At 43.8% G+C, this 15,961-nt stretch overlaps 2 protein-coding genes across 2 annotated transcripts in view; one reads left to right on the plus strand and one right to left on the minus strand.

Moving 5' to 3' along the window:
- Window positions 1–4,936: 4,936 nt before the first annotated feature.
- Window positions 4,937–5,696, minus strand: LOC122186719 (translation initiation factor IF-2-like). The gene is given in 2 exon segments (XM_042883612.1): window positions 4,937–5,482; window positions 5,484–5,696. Coding segments are annotated over 2 exon segments (759 nt in total).
- Window positions 5,169–15,961, plus strand: part of ITCH (itchy E3 ubiquitin protein ligase) — a 60,889-nt gene continuing 50,096 nt past the window's right edge. The window contains exon 1 of the mRNA XM_042883625.1: window positions 5,169–5,236. The gene's annotated coding sequence lies outside the window, so the exon portion shown is untranslated. The remainder of the gene's footprint in view (window positions 5,237–15,961) is intronic.

Genomic DNA, 15,961 nt, shown 5'->3' on the forward strand with positions numbered 1-15,961 from the left:
ATGTGACTCACACTGCTAATTTAGCTTAGTGTGGATTACATGTGGTCTTGAGCTCTTGTTGATGCCTAATGTTGGCTTTTAGTACAGTGTCATTACAGGCAGCATAGATACATACCATAGTACTCACAAACGTGTTACAGCTCAGGCTGCAAGTGACCTCTGCCTGTCTGTCTCTAGCAGAAGCTCATGTATGACCTCATACGTTTTTACAAAGTCCTTCACAATGCTGTTTCACACTATTGCTCTTTGCAGCAATACAGAATAACAAAACTCGGGATATAGTTCAACTTTGACTTGTACTACAGCAACATTTCTATTACTGTAATGTAAATGACTATACCAGTTGTCCCAGTGGCGTTAAATTCATGAAATTCCAGATTCACTGCAGCTAACTTTCTCTTCCCTGCTCCTTGGTAGAGACATACCACACTTTACCAGGTTCTGAATGTGTTTGTGCTACCACTTTCTGTCATTAACTGCCCAACAGAGGGCAGAGGGAGCCTTCATTTCAACTTCCCTTTAGACGAGGACTGCCAACATTTGCATAAGAGATTGGTATGATCAAGCTGGTTCCGTTTGGAGGAGTAAGGGTAGTCCAAGGGTTAAAAGAAGGCTATGTCTATGTTGCAAGGATCCTAGAAATTATTTACTTGAGAACATGCTATCTGTACAGCCAGTGCAAGCATGAACTGGAGCAAAAGTGAACTAGTATGAAGAGACATTTGAACTAATTTTACCTCTTAACTATTATTTTCACTATTCCCCCAACAAGGGAAAAAATATCAGGTTTTGTTTCTCTGGGGAATCTGATAAATAAGAGTCTGGTTCAGTCCCTAGGATCCTGGGACTCTGGGTTGGTGGTAAGACAATGCAACGTCATCTCCTGCCTCCAAGTCATAGCGAGCATGAGCACAACAAGAACTGAGGACTAAGCCCTAAGCCTCGTAGAGCAAGTTTAACCAAGTAAATTCCCCCTTAAACCAGTCTGGGAAATTCCAAACACTGCATGTGGTATGTTAATGGCATGCGATGGGACTGGTACAGCAAGCCTCCTGCCCTTCCTGTTCCTCACCTGAAGTCTGTAATTCAGCTGCCCAGTTACTTCATGCTTACTGAGCATATAAAAAAGGCTGGGTAAAATAAATAGAGTGAAAGAGTGAGACTATTACTAGCAGGAGATAGCTAAAATCTTTTCCTGTTAGTTTCCCTGTAGTCCAAGACCAGAGCTTTTGTTCACATTTTCTTATTTAGAAGTGTAATGCCGCAGCTCCAAGGGACAAACAGACTTAGTGAGACACATCACATGATGCCTTCCTCAAGGGAATTTATAGCTTGGGATGTTTTGTAATTTTTAGTAGAGAGCATTCGGGTGTCCTGGTAAAAGGGGCTATATAAAGAAGATATACAGTCCTGAAAGTGAAAAAAATTTAAAAAATGGAGAATAGAACAGTGGAAAAAAAGTTTATTGGCTTTATTTGGCTTTGGCTCAAACCCCAGTTATTTAAATTGTAGCTTCTTCCTTTGTGTTAGCTTTGATATTACATAGCTTTCTATCAGCATCTGTTCTGCTCTGAAACACAAGCTAATTTATACCAGAACAATTTGCAAGGAGGTAAACAGTCAGGGAATGATTCAGTCTTTCTGTTGTAAATAATAAGCAACTGTACAAATGAGGGCGGGTATCAGGGTGGGACAGGAGTAAACTTTGGGCCCGAAGTTTAAAAAACTCTTCTTAAAGAGCCTGGCAGAAGCAGGTATCCTACTCCTGAAACGGAGTAAAAGCATGTGTTCCTAGACATAGGGTCTGGAAAACAAGGCCGTAGCAAGGACCCAAGGGGTGCCTCTGGATCCTGTAAACCTGCAGTGCCATTTCACCACTGATCCAGCTGAACTTCAGGCTGCTTGCAAGACCTCTGTGAGGACAAGAGCAGGGCAAAGCTTCCAATCGAAGAACACACAGTAAGCTGTGGTGATTCTGCCTCTCTGCTCTGCTCTCATGAAACACCATCTGGAGCACTGTCCAGTTCTGGGGCCCCCAACACAAGAAGGACGTGGAGCTGTGCGAGCAGATCCAGAGGAGGGCCATGGAGCTGATCAGAGGGCTGGAGCACCTCTCCTCTTTAGCCTGGAGAAGAGAAGGCTCTTCTTCGGGAGACCTTATAGCAGCCTTCCAGTACCTGAAGGGGCCTGCAGGAAAGCTGGGGAGGACCTTCTTATAAGGGTATGTTGTAATAGGACAAGGGGAAATGGCTCTAAACTGAAAGAGGGCAGATTTAGACTAGATATCAGGAAGAAATTCTTTACTGTGAAGGTGATGAGACACTGGAACAGGTTGCCCAGCAAGGTTGTGGATGCCCCCCCCCCAGAGGTGTTCAAGGTCAGGCTGGATGGGCTGTGAGCAGCCTGGCCTATGGGGAGGTGTCCCTGCCTATAGCAGTGGGTTGGAACGAGGTGATCTTAAGAGTCCCTTCCAACCCAAACCTATGAAACTATGAATCATAGAAACTATGATTCTATGATTCATTCAATGATTCTAAGTTTCACACATCCCAGCACCACCATGCCCTATCTTTTCCCGAAAAATTCCCAGCAAATTTATGGTATAATGTTCTTCAGTCCCAGGAAAAATTCACATTCATCCTTCTGTGTGGGAAGACAGTAACAATCTTCCCAGTATCTCGTCCTTCCTTTAAAACGTTCATATATCTTGACTGTGTCATTTCCTTTCCCAAGACAGCTAATCACTTCCTCCTGGTTCTCTGATTATGCACTGGAGAGCAATTGAATGATAAACTAATTAAATAGCCACATGTCTTTGTTTTTAATTAGATTACTTGGAAGTAATAACAGTGCTTTGCCAACCTTGAAGGTTTTGTTCATTCTTTCTCCAGTTAGCAGGAACTAATTGATATTTTCCTACTGATATTTTTCTAAATCCCAGTCAAAGTAATCAATACGGATTTTAAAGGTAGTTAGAATTATACATGCTCTATCACCATACTTCTATGTTCATGAGTGAAAACAACTGATTATAAAACAGCACAAAAATAATATCTTTTTAAGGATGATAATTTCAAAATAAGTTTGATCTTAAATTATAAATCACTTTCTGCAGCAATTATCCAGCTAACACAAATTCTAGAAGACTTGTTTATAAGATGACTTGCTTTACAGTTGTTTACAAAGTACTTTGAAATCCAGTCGTAAAAAAAATGTTGTGAAAATGAAATATTCGTACACTTACAAGTCATCAGCTTCACAAAACCTTAAGTCAGGCAGAAGTGTTAAGCCGTTATTAAAGATTTAAAATAGCTTAGCAGCTAATGGAAGTTGATGACATCTGATGACTACCGAACAGTCATTGTGTGATATTTGCTTGGGGCTGTGTCTAGCCCAGAACAGGTAAGTATTCACACCATCAGAATTGCTTCCATGGTCACCCTTCAGTACCAGAACTGGCTTTTTGTTGTTGAATTGTACAGTGTTAGTGAAGTCCTAAATGAAGGTGGATAAAATCTCAAGAAACTCAACAAAGATAAATGCAACTGGTCCAAGACAGTCCTGCCTCTGGAAGGGAGTAACTCCAATTCAGCAGGACACAGGGGGCAAGTACTTGGAACACAATTTGCTGGAAGAGGTGCTGGGGTCACTTCTAACACTGAATTAAATTAATCTGCATTTGCTGCGTCATTCTGGTGTTAAATCATTATTCAGTGTTGGTATAGCAGTTCACAGAAAGGCTATGATTTTTAACAGGGAAAATTATGAAAGAGTTTGAATGGGAAGATTTCATGACATTCATCTTGTCCTGGAAGCATAAAATAATCAGTAATCTGTGCACCTGGAATGCATTCTGCTTATGAATTTCACAGGTAACACCAGTGGAACTTGACTTGAAGCATCAAAAGCTGGAAAAAAAAAAAGATTGGGGTTGCTGATGCTGAATAACATTTTTATTCCCAATGCAAGTTACAAATGGAGGAAAAAAATTTTAACAGGAGTAATTAGAGGGTGTCTCTGAAAAGCAATATTGAGTGTCATTAATCTGCTTTAGCAACCTTTACCTTGAAAGCCTAAAAGATAAAAACAGAGATTGCAAATAGCCACGCTCCCCCAGTGATACATGCACGTCTGTTGCATTGGATAGGAGTCACACTGTGTGTGCTTGGGGCAGCACTCCTTCCTGAAAACGCCATCCTAACACTACAAACTTAGCTCCCATGGCCAGGGTAAAGGGTCACAAGGCACCTACACTTTTGGGATACCACAGGCAGTCTGCAAAAACAATGTCATAAACAGCTGTGAGATAGAAGAAGCACACCACAAAGGAAACCCAGCTAAGCAGATGTGGAACTCCAGATAAAGGCAGCCTGAGCCTTACTGTCCCGGGGCAGCTTTCTGTACTGTGATGATGGAGAAGAGATGACTGCTTTTGGGTGGGGTGCACAAGGCAGAATTTTATGCTAACAGGATGGTGGGTGCTGATATGGGTGCCATCCTGCTGAAGGCCAGCCGCCTGCTGGCCTTGACCTCACCTACAGGAATGCTGACGTGGCTCCTGTGCACGAGCTGCCCTGTGGGCACATGTGTGTGACCTGGGGATGGCTTCAGAGCCCAACAGTTGTAAGAAAACTAAAATCCGCTCCTCTAAAGAAGTCATTTCACTAAAATATTAGCAGGGCCTTTCTACACTTTGAGAATTAAGGAGTCTTTTCTCCGATTTCATAGCCTGGAAACTGCACCTTCATACCCCACTGTCAAATGAGGCCAAGCGCTGTTATTTCTACATGTTTGGTTGTGTTATGGGCACCTTGGTAATGAAAAAGAAGTCACTTCAAACAACAACAAAAAAGGCTTTATTAAGATTAATATCAAAATCTTAAGTGTTTGTCGTGGATGCATTAAAAACGAACAAAAAAACCCCTTTAATCCCGTCTCAAAGCCACAACCAGCGAGCCGCCAGCACGGCCTCACCGACAGCAGCTCTTCTTGCGGCCGCGCGCGGCACGACCCGCCCTGCCCGGCGACTACCCCCCCCCCCCGGCCGCAGTGCGCACGCGCAGCTCCCCGCGCGGGGCACGCCGGGACTTGTAGTGGCCGCTCGGCCGCGGTGGCTCCGGCGACTCCGCGCGCGCGCAGATCGCGCCCGACTTTGGAAAGTCGCTGCCTCAGGTTGGGCTCGGACCGGCTGCCATCTTGGCCGAGGGACGGAGGAGCTGCTACGCCGCCGCGCCCGGTGAGGGGAGCGGGCTCGGCGGGAGGGGCGGAGGCTTCGGGAATGGGCAGGGATCGGACCCCGCGGGGCGGCGCGGCGGCTTCGCCGTTCTCCTCGGCTCCGGCTGGGCGCGGCGGCACAGGCGAGGGGCGCGGGGACCCCGCGGGCGTAGGCCAGGCCGCCCGGGGGGCTTCGGCTCCGCCGAGCAGCCCTGCCCCGCCGGGCCGAGCCGGGGCTGGGCACGGCTGTTGGCGTCGCTCCGCGCCCCGCGGCGGTGGTCCCGGGACCTCCGGCCCGTCTGCGGGGCCGCCCGGCTCCCGCCCGCGTCCTCCGGCGCTGCGCGCTTCCCTCCCGCTCGGCCCCGCCGTCCTTCCCACGCTCCCTGCAGCCGGGACCGGCCGCTCCGCCTTTTGGGGCCCCGGATCGCTCCCGGCCCGGGCGCCGCTTCCCGGCGGCCGTTCCGCCGGCGGTCCCTTCCCATCGCGTTCGGCTCCGTCCCGTCTCTCGGCCGGGGTTCGCCGCTTTGTTTCGCGCAGGTACAGCCGTGCCGTGAAGCGGCGTTTCCCAGCACGAGTGTGCTTGGACGTGTGCGTGCCCTCTTGCTGGTGCCGCCGCTTTATTTTGGAAACACGGGCGAGTTTTGGCTGTTAAGTCTCCTGCTTCCTGGTAGGGGTCTGTGACCTTGTGTGGCAGTAGTAAATACGGGTGTGAACGCCTTTATTAGATCAGCTCTGGCATCCAGGAGCTCAACTTGTTGTGGTAGGTGTCATTTGTGATGTTAAATTGATAAACAAGCTTAGTATCGAAGTGTTATGTGGGGAGAGAAAACCAAGTGTAGCAGTCAGGCCATCTGTTGTCATTTGCGTGGCATTCTTTACCCTTGAAGCTTCAGAAAACATCCCCAGAAAAGCTAACCTTTATAGCTCGGGTAGGATAGAAAAAATCAGAAGCAGAGTTCTCTTTTTGAAACATTTTTTTTCTGTGTCTTTTTATTTTTTTTTTTTTTTTTTTTTTTATGTTAATCTCTGCTCCCTTATCCTTTTTGCAGAGAAGGAGGAGAAATGTGAACTGGTATTCCTGAGAAGACAGTTAGTATTGAGAGACTACTGGCTGGCAGTAGGTCCAGCTATTGCTTGCTTGAATTGACCCGAAACAAGTCGTGGATAATAAGAGTGAAACATCAGCTGCAATCTGACATTAGCTCCCAGGGCTTTATTGCCTTTAAAACATCTTGTTTGAAGAACAAATTTTAATTCTTTTCTTTCTTCTTACAGTGAAAGTCCAAAGCAGTTCTAATTTAATTACAGTTATATTACTCTTAGCTGCACCATTTGAATCTGAACTTGGTCTACTATACGTTCTTAGTTGTGGTTTGACTGACGGCTTTAATCACTATTTTGAATATTTTCACCTCCATGTGATCATCAGAGCAATATGCAACATTCTAATCTGAAGTGAATTTTCTTGTATTTAAGAATGTATTTAAGAAAGAACTGTTGCCATATGTATAAGAGGTGATGTTGCAGTGGAAAATAACTGAGACTTCTGAGTGCTAACTTTGAAAGCTTCTTACAGATTAAACAGTTATTTTGGGTCTTAAGAGAGATTGAGAGATTATTCATATGAATTTATTAGTTAACGGACATACACTCATTTTCTTCACTCTGTTTTTGTTCCTGTTGTAGAGTTAAAGGTGTTTTTGTTGGGTTTTTTTTGTGTGATGAGCCATTTCCTGAAGCACAAAGTTGTTTTGTTTCTTTGGTTGTATGTTTCAAAATAGCTTGTGAGAGTGAACTGCAGAGCTGATAAGCAGATAGGAAGGCAGGTATTAGAGCAGCCTGGTGCTTCTCTTGGAGAGCTGACCTTTGTCATTGTTTCTAAAAAAACTTGCATTAAGACTGCTTGAAAACGGTGTTAATTGAGACTGAAAAAAATGCTTGATCTGTTTTGTAGCATGTGCAGGAGTTTGGTAACTTAATGGCATCATCATTATCAGTGGCAGCATCTAAACAAATATCTTTTGTAAATGTGAGCGAAACAAAGCAGTAAACGTGCTAACTCCTGGTAGAATGCTTTCTGTGTTGCAGCAAAAACAATGCAGTTTCTCCTTAAAGTTCAGGGAAAAGATGTCTCTGGGGTTAAAGCAGGAGGGAAACCTTGTGGAGCGCAGCGCTGAAGGTTCTGGGTGTGCTGCCACTGATGCTGCTTGTTGTTCAGCCTTTCTGTTTGGCTGTCCAGTTGTGTTCATTCAGTGTGATAACTTCTGTCGTTCTGCTCTGTGTGTAACTGGAGGAACTCCTTTGTGCCCTCATAGCTAAGGAGAGCATGAACGTGCATGCATGACTAGGAGGAGAGCACTTGCCTGGGTTGATTTCAGCAACTGTACTTTGTGTGCTTTGAGGTGAGCGCTCACCTCAGAAGAGGAAGCAGACAAGCTGGGATTACAGCCTTGCTTGGGAGGATTGTTTGGCTAGATGGTTACTTTTTACTGTCTCACAAATTGAGCATTTTTAATGGTTTTAGGCAGTCAGCTGGTTTGCATTCTTGGGCTGTGGTATGGCTGGTAGCAGAGCTAATTCTGTGCCTCTGTTTTGAGGAGGGAGTGGTAGTTTTTCTTCATCCCTTTTGTATGAGAAATGAAGCAGTAAGGACCTGAGCGTTCTGGAAGTGGTTGGTTTTCAGCTTTTACTTCTTCGGGCAGAGTTGCTGCAGCTGAGGGATTGATCTCTTTCTTCATCAGAATTGCAAATTACACTTTATAGAAATGAAAATAATGCGACAGACTGGGAGAGAGCATTTTGAAGTAACCAAGGCCCTGTTTCTTACGACCGCCTTTTAAGTTATGCCTGGAATTTCTGCTTCTACTACAGTGGGACATTGAACAAACTTCCTGATAAACATCAAGGGTTTTTTCCCCCCTCTGAGGTAACATGATCCTAGCTGTTGTTACACTGGTTATTCAAATCTTTTTTCCTTTAAAAAAAATACGGTCTGGCAGAACGTTAGTATGCTATTCCCTTTTAAAAAACATTTTATCACAGTCCTCCCGTTTAGGAACTGATAATGCCTGCCTTCCGCCCACCTTCCTGAGCTATTCTAAACTGCTCCTGGAAGATGCCTATTGTTTCAGTCATGAGCAGCAGTGCTTACATGTATGCATGTAGATTGCTGATTTTCAAGTTCAGAGCCTGGGTTTAAGTGGTGGTGTCGCTGAGCAGAAGAGGCCTGTTTCCTTCAGGTGGGTCATTGAAGTGTTGCTGTGTGAAACCCTGTTTCTTACTGAGCACAGAGAATGTTAAGTGACATCTTTTCTGGGACTGTGCAGATCTCAGGCGTTAGGCTGGACGGGTTATTGGGACTCTCGAGGAGGTTTTTGATATTGACCTCTGTAAAATCTTTATCCTCTCTGCTTACCTGGATTTGTAGATGCAGGTTTTTGTCAGGGAGTGTATTTTTTTCTCTCCTAGCATTAGCAAGATAGCTGGTAATCTTTGACCTTTAATACAAAGAGAAAGAAAAATCAGATCAGGTTTAAGAGACCCTGAATAAAGGAAGACAGCATAAAGACATAATTGACACTCCGACTCTGATTTATTCATTACATCATGAAATGGAAAGCGATTTGCAGTGAAATATTCATGAGGAGTGTAAGTTTGTAACAGGGAGCGTGTTCGTTCACTTAAATAAGACAGGCTGTTTGATTTCTCTGAATCAAGTTTGACGTGGTTGTGATGGGCCTCCTGTCCGTGAGGCCCTTCGTGCACTCTGCAGGATTACCTCAGAATGACGTGAAGCATTTGCTGCCTTCTGCAGCTTTGCTCCTTCCACTACAGTGGAAGATGTGAAGGAAGACTGAGCAGAGCTGAAAACACAAACAGTGGATTGTTAATTTTTAACATGCTTTTGGTCAGCATCCATCCCTGGTACCTGCTCCTATCCCCAAACGCTTGCCATCTTTTAATTATATATTAATACTCATTATTCTTGCTCGACAGAGCAGTCAGATCTCCAAATGGTGATTTCTCCACTGCAGGTCTCATGCCCGTTTATATCACAGAATCACAGAACGGCCAGCATTGGAGGGGACCTCAAGGATCACGAATCTCCAACCCCGCTGCCACACTCAGGGCCACCAACCTCCCCATTTCATACCAGCCCAGGCTGCCCAGGGCCCCATCCAACCTGGCCTTGGACACCTCCAGGGATGGACGGGGCATCACAGCCTCTCTGGGCAGCTGTTCCAGCACCTCACCACTCTGTAAAGAATTTCTCCCTGATATCCAACCTCAATCTTCCCTCCCTCAACTTCAAACCATTTCCCCTTGTCCTGCAGTTATCAACCCTTTCCAAGAGTTGATTCCCCTCCTGTTTGTAGGCTCCCTTTAAATCCCTTTGGTTGGATTGAGATCTATTGCTCCAAGTGGGTCATTTGTACTTTTCTGATGCTGTAATTTTTGCTCTGCCAGTGCCATGAATTCTTCTCTTGATTTATTTGCAGCACAGCTAGATGGAGTGAGTTCTTTGTGAGGATTCCTCCGTTTTCATGTTTTCTTACTTGTCAGGGCCTGAAGTAATTACCGTTGTGTCACTGATGAAATTCTCTTCCTATGGACCTCTATAGAACTCTTCTCTTTCTCTGGGCAGCCTGGCCTGGTGGTTGGTGACCCTGCACACAGTGAGGGGTTGAAACCAGATGATTATTGTGGTCCTTTTCAACCCAGGCCATTCTGTGATGCCATGGCTTGCTCTCTCAGGTGTGCACGTAGCTGTATTTCCTGCTACTGTGACTGTATCATTTCAGAGTCTGGATTAAAAATTAATGATTAATATATTACAAAATGTTCATAAGGCAATAACATATTTAGTTTGGTCTTTAACCCAACCACCAGCTTACATGAAAGTGGTGACTTGCTTATTTTCACTGATTTTACCTGAAGTTGAGCTTCTTCCCTTGGCTGTTAAGGTGACGGCTCCTGGATGAGGAAGGCAAAGTAACTTTGCTGTGTGAAGGAGTGCGGAAAAGAAAAAGAAAATTGAAGATAGCAAGTTAGCGTGGCATTCACTTGTGTGTTGTCTCAGGACAGCAAGGCTGTTTCTTTTCTAAACGTGCCGTGGTTGGTGAAGCATGTGTGCTGTCAGGCATGATGTCTTCAAAGACGCTTCTTGTTCCAGCTGTCGGAAGGGAACAGGAGTGATGAGGGAAATGCCAAAGGTTTAGGAAAAAAAAACTGGACTACCTCGTCCAACACTGAACAAAAGTTTCTGTAGCTGTCCGACCCAAATTGCTGCCACGTGTTTTCAGTTTTTCACACTGTCTTAATTAGAGATTAATGGCGATGTGTGACGTTTCTAACTCCAACTTAAAGTGTCCATCACCTGAGGTTGTAGAGGAAGTCTTATAATCAGCGGGCATTACTTGGCATACTTGACTTTCTGCTTGTTAAATTGAGTTTACCAGAAAGGCATTAAAATATTGGTTTTGAATGCTACTTAAGTGTTCACACAATGAGGTGAGGTTTGTATAACAATGTAAAGGTTGCCTATGGAATACTGTGAAATAATACAATACTTATCTGTGTGAAATAAGTGCAAATATTTGTCTTTTGCAAGTGCAGCATGCACTGTATATTACAGTGAGCAATTTCCATAGAAGTGCTGCACTTGTTAAACATTTGCCTGAACCAGATCTGGCTCACGTCAATGAATAAGCTGTCACAAGACGGAGGTTTTCTCTTTGTTCCTCTCTTTGTGCACCCGTTGAATCAGAGTATTTATTTAACCCCTGTTCTGACATCTGGATTGGACGCGTGCATTGGCTCTGTGGAGACCTGTTGATATTGCTGGTGGTTTATTTGGGCATTCTCCAAAGTGTAAAGGTTTGAAATAGAGTCCTGTGGGATGTGTGTAGCGTGTTGGTGCATTCTCCCTCGCCCTCCAGGAGACCCTCAGAACTACAAGGCTTCTATGGCATTAGTGACAATTCGGGAGTTATTAATGCAAAGGATGATGTGTGAGGAAAATCTCATCTTCCTTTCTGTCTGGGATATGAACGTCTGAATAAAAACATGACTGTTTTGCTGGTGTTATTAGAGGCTGCAGTCTCTAATAACTGTAATGCTGAGTGTGGAAGGTACCCACAGAAGGAAACAGTGCAGGAGCTGGGAGGGCAGGGAGACTGCAGGCACTAACAATAGGGGTGGGATCTATTGGGATACAGATCCAGTTGTCCACAGTAGGAATTTATTTTCTTTTTGGAATTTCTTTTCAGATTTTTAAAGTAGCAAATTCTGTACTTGGTATTTTATATTTTTGCTAGTTCGTGCCTTGTAAATAAAAGCAGTAAGATCAGCTTTGTGCATTATGATGCAAATACAGAGTGTCTTAAAATTGAAGTCACACCTCCTCAGATGACTGGGGTTTGAATCTGGAAGAATGCTTTGTTGGGTAAAAAGGTGATTATGTGGCATTGTAACCCAATTGGGACAAAAAGCTTTTTGTTTTGCCTCTGATGCATGGAAAGGTGAGCTGTGAAGGGCGTAGCATATGAAGTGTGTTCATGCTGAAGTGTACTTCACATGTAGAATATTTTGCTGTGGAATATCTTAAAAACAACACATAAAAATGAAAACAAAACAAGCCACCAAAGTGTTTTGTTGTTTTCAGGGATCCTAGGCTTTTTTCTTTATTTATTTCTCAACAGGATTCACTGAATTGAAGCAGGTAAGTGTTGGCCTAGCAATAGGATTGGTGCGAGAATGGGACAGAAGAGGGGAGTGCAGTGGAGGAGCCCCTCTCTGCTCACATGATAACTGTGGGAGCTGCATCCTCATCACTCTGACACTGTGGTTCCTCTAATTCATGGAGAAATTGCAGTTTTAGGAGGCATTTCTAAGCTTCTTCACAGTTATTTATGTTGTATCCCAATAGCGTGGTGATTGATTCCCTTTAAATTGGAAGATACCATTAGTGTTTGTTAGCATAGGTCTTGGCCTGTTGTTTAAATATATATTTGTCAGTTCTTCTTGTGAAAAATCTAGGCTGTGAAGACAGAAACATTCAGCTTTTTTATTTATTACTGAATTGATTACTTAAATATCTCAGCTTCTGCAGACTCCTGTGTAGCCCAGGATTTTGAAAGAGTTATCTGCTTTATTTTTGATGGCTTCAGAGCAGCCCCACAAAAAAGACGATTTAGACGGGAGTGCTGGCAGTACTGAAGTAATGGTGCAGTTCTCAGCTGCCGCCTTAGAGTTTGTTTTATTTTTCAGGGAGGCAGGAGCTTCAGGGATGTAGCAAACAGTTACATTTTGGAGATGTGGCCTTGGGATGGTTGTGTTGGTTCTTTCATCTTATCTGGACAGTGGCAAAGCTTCCTAGGAAGCAGGCAGCAGGTGTCTGTTGTAGCTAAATAGCAAGAATAGGATTCTTTCAGAACTCAAGGTTTTACTTGCATCTATCTTTAAAAAAAAAAGAATTTCCGCTCCCTCAGCGTTTGCTTAAATCTTCTCAGAATTTGTAAAGAATTTTCATCTCCTTTCCATCTCCTGATTCATGCGCTTTGTGCTTCAGACTGGAAAGTCACAGCCTTTGTTTCTATCTGGCACTGGATTTAGTCTGTAGAAATATTATTTCATCTTGTTGCAAATAGTAGATTTCTAGTTTCTTTAGTTGATTATAACGCTTCAGAATGTTGAACGATGCAGCTTTTGCAGTGCGCGTGCACTGTGGTAGCCAGCTGAGTGGCTGCAGTAGGACACTCTGGTTGTTGCAGCTCAGTTTCTCAGGAGGCCCTGCATCCTGCTCCATCTCATTTGCTGGAGCACTTAAAGGCAGAAGTGACAGAACTTTCTTACTCAGGAGATTTCAAATAATCAGCAAATTTCAGATTTGCCATTATGTCGGTGGTGGTAGAGAGTAATTCATCATTTCTTTGATCTTTGCCCGGTACAAATGCAGATCTATGCAGATGGTTTTGATTCAGTGCATTGCTCAGATACCTACAGTGGTGATCTGTTCAGCAAGGGAGTTGATGGCAGGCGATACTGCTTGCCCTGATGTTTCTCCTGAAGCCTCCATGGCCCTTGTTACCAAGTTATTGAGAGCAAATAAGCTGAGGCATATCTGGGCCTCTCTTTGCTACTGTATCCCCGGACAGATACCTTCACATATAGTGCTCTTCATTAAAATCCACAGAATTGTATAGAGAAACCCTAAAGCCAGCTGTGAAGTGTGCTGTGCAGGTTTGTGCAGAACATACCTACGTTAATCTAAACAGGAATGTTTGCAACCTGCTTTATGCTATTAAGAAGACAGCCTGCTGTGTTTGAGTCCTTCAAGCAGCAGGGTGTAGTTTGGATTCTGGGTTTATAGACACGAGTATACAACAGCCTTTAAAAAAAAAAAAAAACTACTTTTTAAAGCTATTATAAGTTTTCATACTTAGTAATGATTCCAGGTAAGAGCATAATTCAATGGTCATATTTTGTTTTTTTTTTAATCACTCTCCAGGAGTTAAAACCTTCATGTAGGTTTGTTTGAATAAGGAAGTGTGTGAACCAGTGATAATTACCATTTGCCAATGGTAATGTTATGATGCTGAGAATGGGGCAGGGAAATGCATGGAAACAAGCACTGAGCTGTAAACAAGAAAAGTGAACAGCTGGAGGTTACAGAATCCTCTGTAGATGCTGCCTTCAGCTGTAAATAACTGAATGCATAACTGCTTCTAAAGCAGCTGGTTTAAAAGCTGCACGGTAAGTTGTGAAACAGAAGGTGGTGGTCTTGGATTTTGTTTTACTGTGAGAGTTCATTATAAAGAGATCTTTTATGATATTTGGATTAATATTTATATTACAAATACATTCCTAAATAGCTGTAGTACCAAAAAAAAAAGTTTTCTTCTGATATCAAATCACAAAACAACCTGTCAAAATGCTTCGAGCTCTGTTAGAGCAGAGATGCTCCAGCACACCAACTAGTAACTGCCATTGCATGTCTGCATCCAGCGTTGCATTCAGCAGTGTTCGAAGTCTGCTTGTGAGGGTTAATCATTTCATCCTTTTCACTGAATAATAGCTGTAGTCTAACTGCAGTGTTGACTTAGATTCAGTACTTCTGTAACAACGAGGCGGGGTTGGTAAATGTACGCACTGGAAACTGTGAAATGAGTGAAAGTTCCATTGTAACCATGAGGCTAGACTGCTAGAAGAGCACTTTGATGTGAATTGGTCAACATAGTATGCAGCTGGATTATACCTCCCTCAATGTATTACCAGTATGCAACAGTGGGAGTTTTGGCAGCATAGTTTTAATGTTTTTGCTGTCAGAAATGAAACTGCATTACCATTTTTTCCCTCAAAGATTTGGATTAATTTATATGGATACCTAAGATGAACTTTTAGAAACTGTTAGAAGATCAATGCCCTGTGAGTGAATTTGCAACCCAAATTAGTCGCACCTGGGAATTTTTTATGCTAATTAGAGTAATTAATTTGATTGAAATTGCTGGAGAGTTTGGAACACAGGCACTGTAGATTCATGAAAGAAATGCAGAGCAAGATATGGATTAACAGTCCAGATTGGCTCAGGAAAGTTATCACAGTGTGAATTAAAAATGAAGGGAATTCTGAAAGGTGCAATCAGTTGGGTGCCTGCCAACAAAGTAAAATACCTCTGAGTAAACAGAGAATCAGCCATGATACCAAATCACTTCTCCATCTCTGATGTAACGTAAGCAGTGGAGGAATGCCACAGGTTCCAAGACAGCTATAAGTGAGGGTTTTATGAGGTTTCTTATCAGTGCAAAAGAAAATTTAAATAACCCAGGAACACAGTGTGCGTGTGAAGTGCACAGCTGCATTCTTTCCATGGGGACAATGGAACTTGGCCTTGATTTTTGCATGTTTTTCAGTCTCACGGTACATGATTGTTGTTAATTGAACCTTCTGAACTCTTTGGTATGTTCTTGGGCATTTGGTGGAAGGCTAACTTGAACTGCTTCGTTTTGTTCTTTCTCATGTTGATCAGCAAAAAGGTAAATGAAAGGGGTTTCTGAAAGTGAGAATAAGCACCTCCGGTGGGCTTACGCACTGCATTTGAACACAGGCCTTGTGAAAAGCTGGAGAAACTAAAGTAGATCACAGAGCCATAGAATATCCCGAGTTGGAAGGGACCTACAAGGGTCACCAAGTCCGACCCAGCCCTACACAGCAGCACCCCGACCCAAACCCTACGGCTGAGCTTGGTGTCCCAATGCTCCCTGAGCCCCAGCAGCTCAGGCCGTGCCGCTGCCTGGCAGCCTGTGCCACGGGCTCTCCCCTGACAGCTCTGTGCTGTTCCCCCGGGCCCAGTGACACTCAAGATTACCAAATCACAGGACTCTGCCTGCTTGTTTATGCACACTGTGCCTTTCTATTCAGGCTGATAAAACATAAGCTGTCATCTATTACTGGTCACTGAAAGTGAACCTCAACTGAAGGGAGAAGGGGGGAAAAAAGCCATCTCGATAAATGCCTCTGTAGGGGAGGAGTCAATTAACAGATAGACACCTATAGAGAACAAGCAGGAAGAACGGGACAGGTGCAGAGGGAATTATTGAGTTCATTTTAGGGAATTTGAAGAATTGCAGAACAATTGAGACTTCAAGAGACTCATGGAGATCGTTTAGTCCAAACCCATCCGCTTAGAGTGACATGGAACAGATTGCTGACTGTTGTGTTCAGTCAGGGTTGAAGCTTCTCTGAGGAT

The sequence above is a fragment of the Lagopus leucura genome, unplaced genomic scaffold (genome assembly GCF_019238085.1).
Source record: "Lagopus leucura isolate 7727_CA_CO unplaced genomic scaffold, USGS_WTPT01 Super-Scaffold_100039, whole genome shotgun sequence".
In the NCBI taxonomy this organism is placed as follows: Eukaryota; Metazoa; Chordata; class Aves; order Galliformes; family Phasianidae; genus Lagopus; species Lagopus leucura.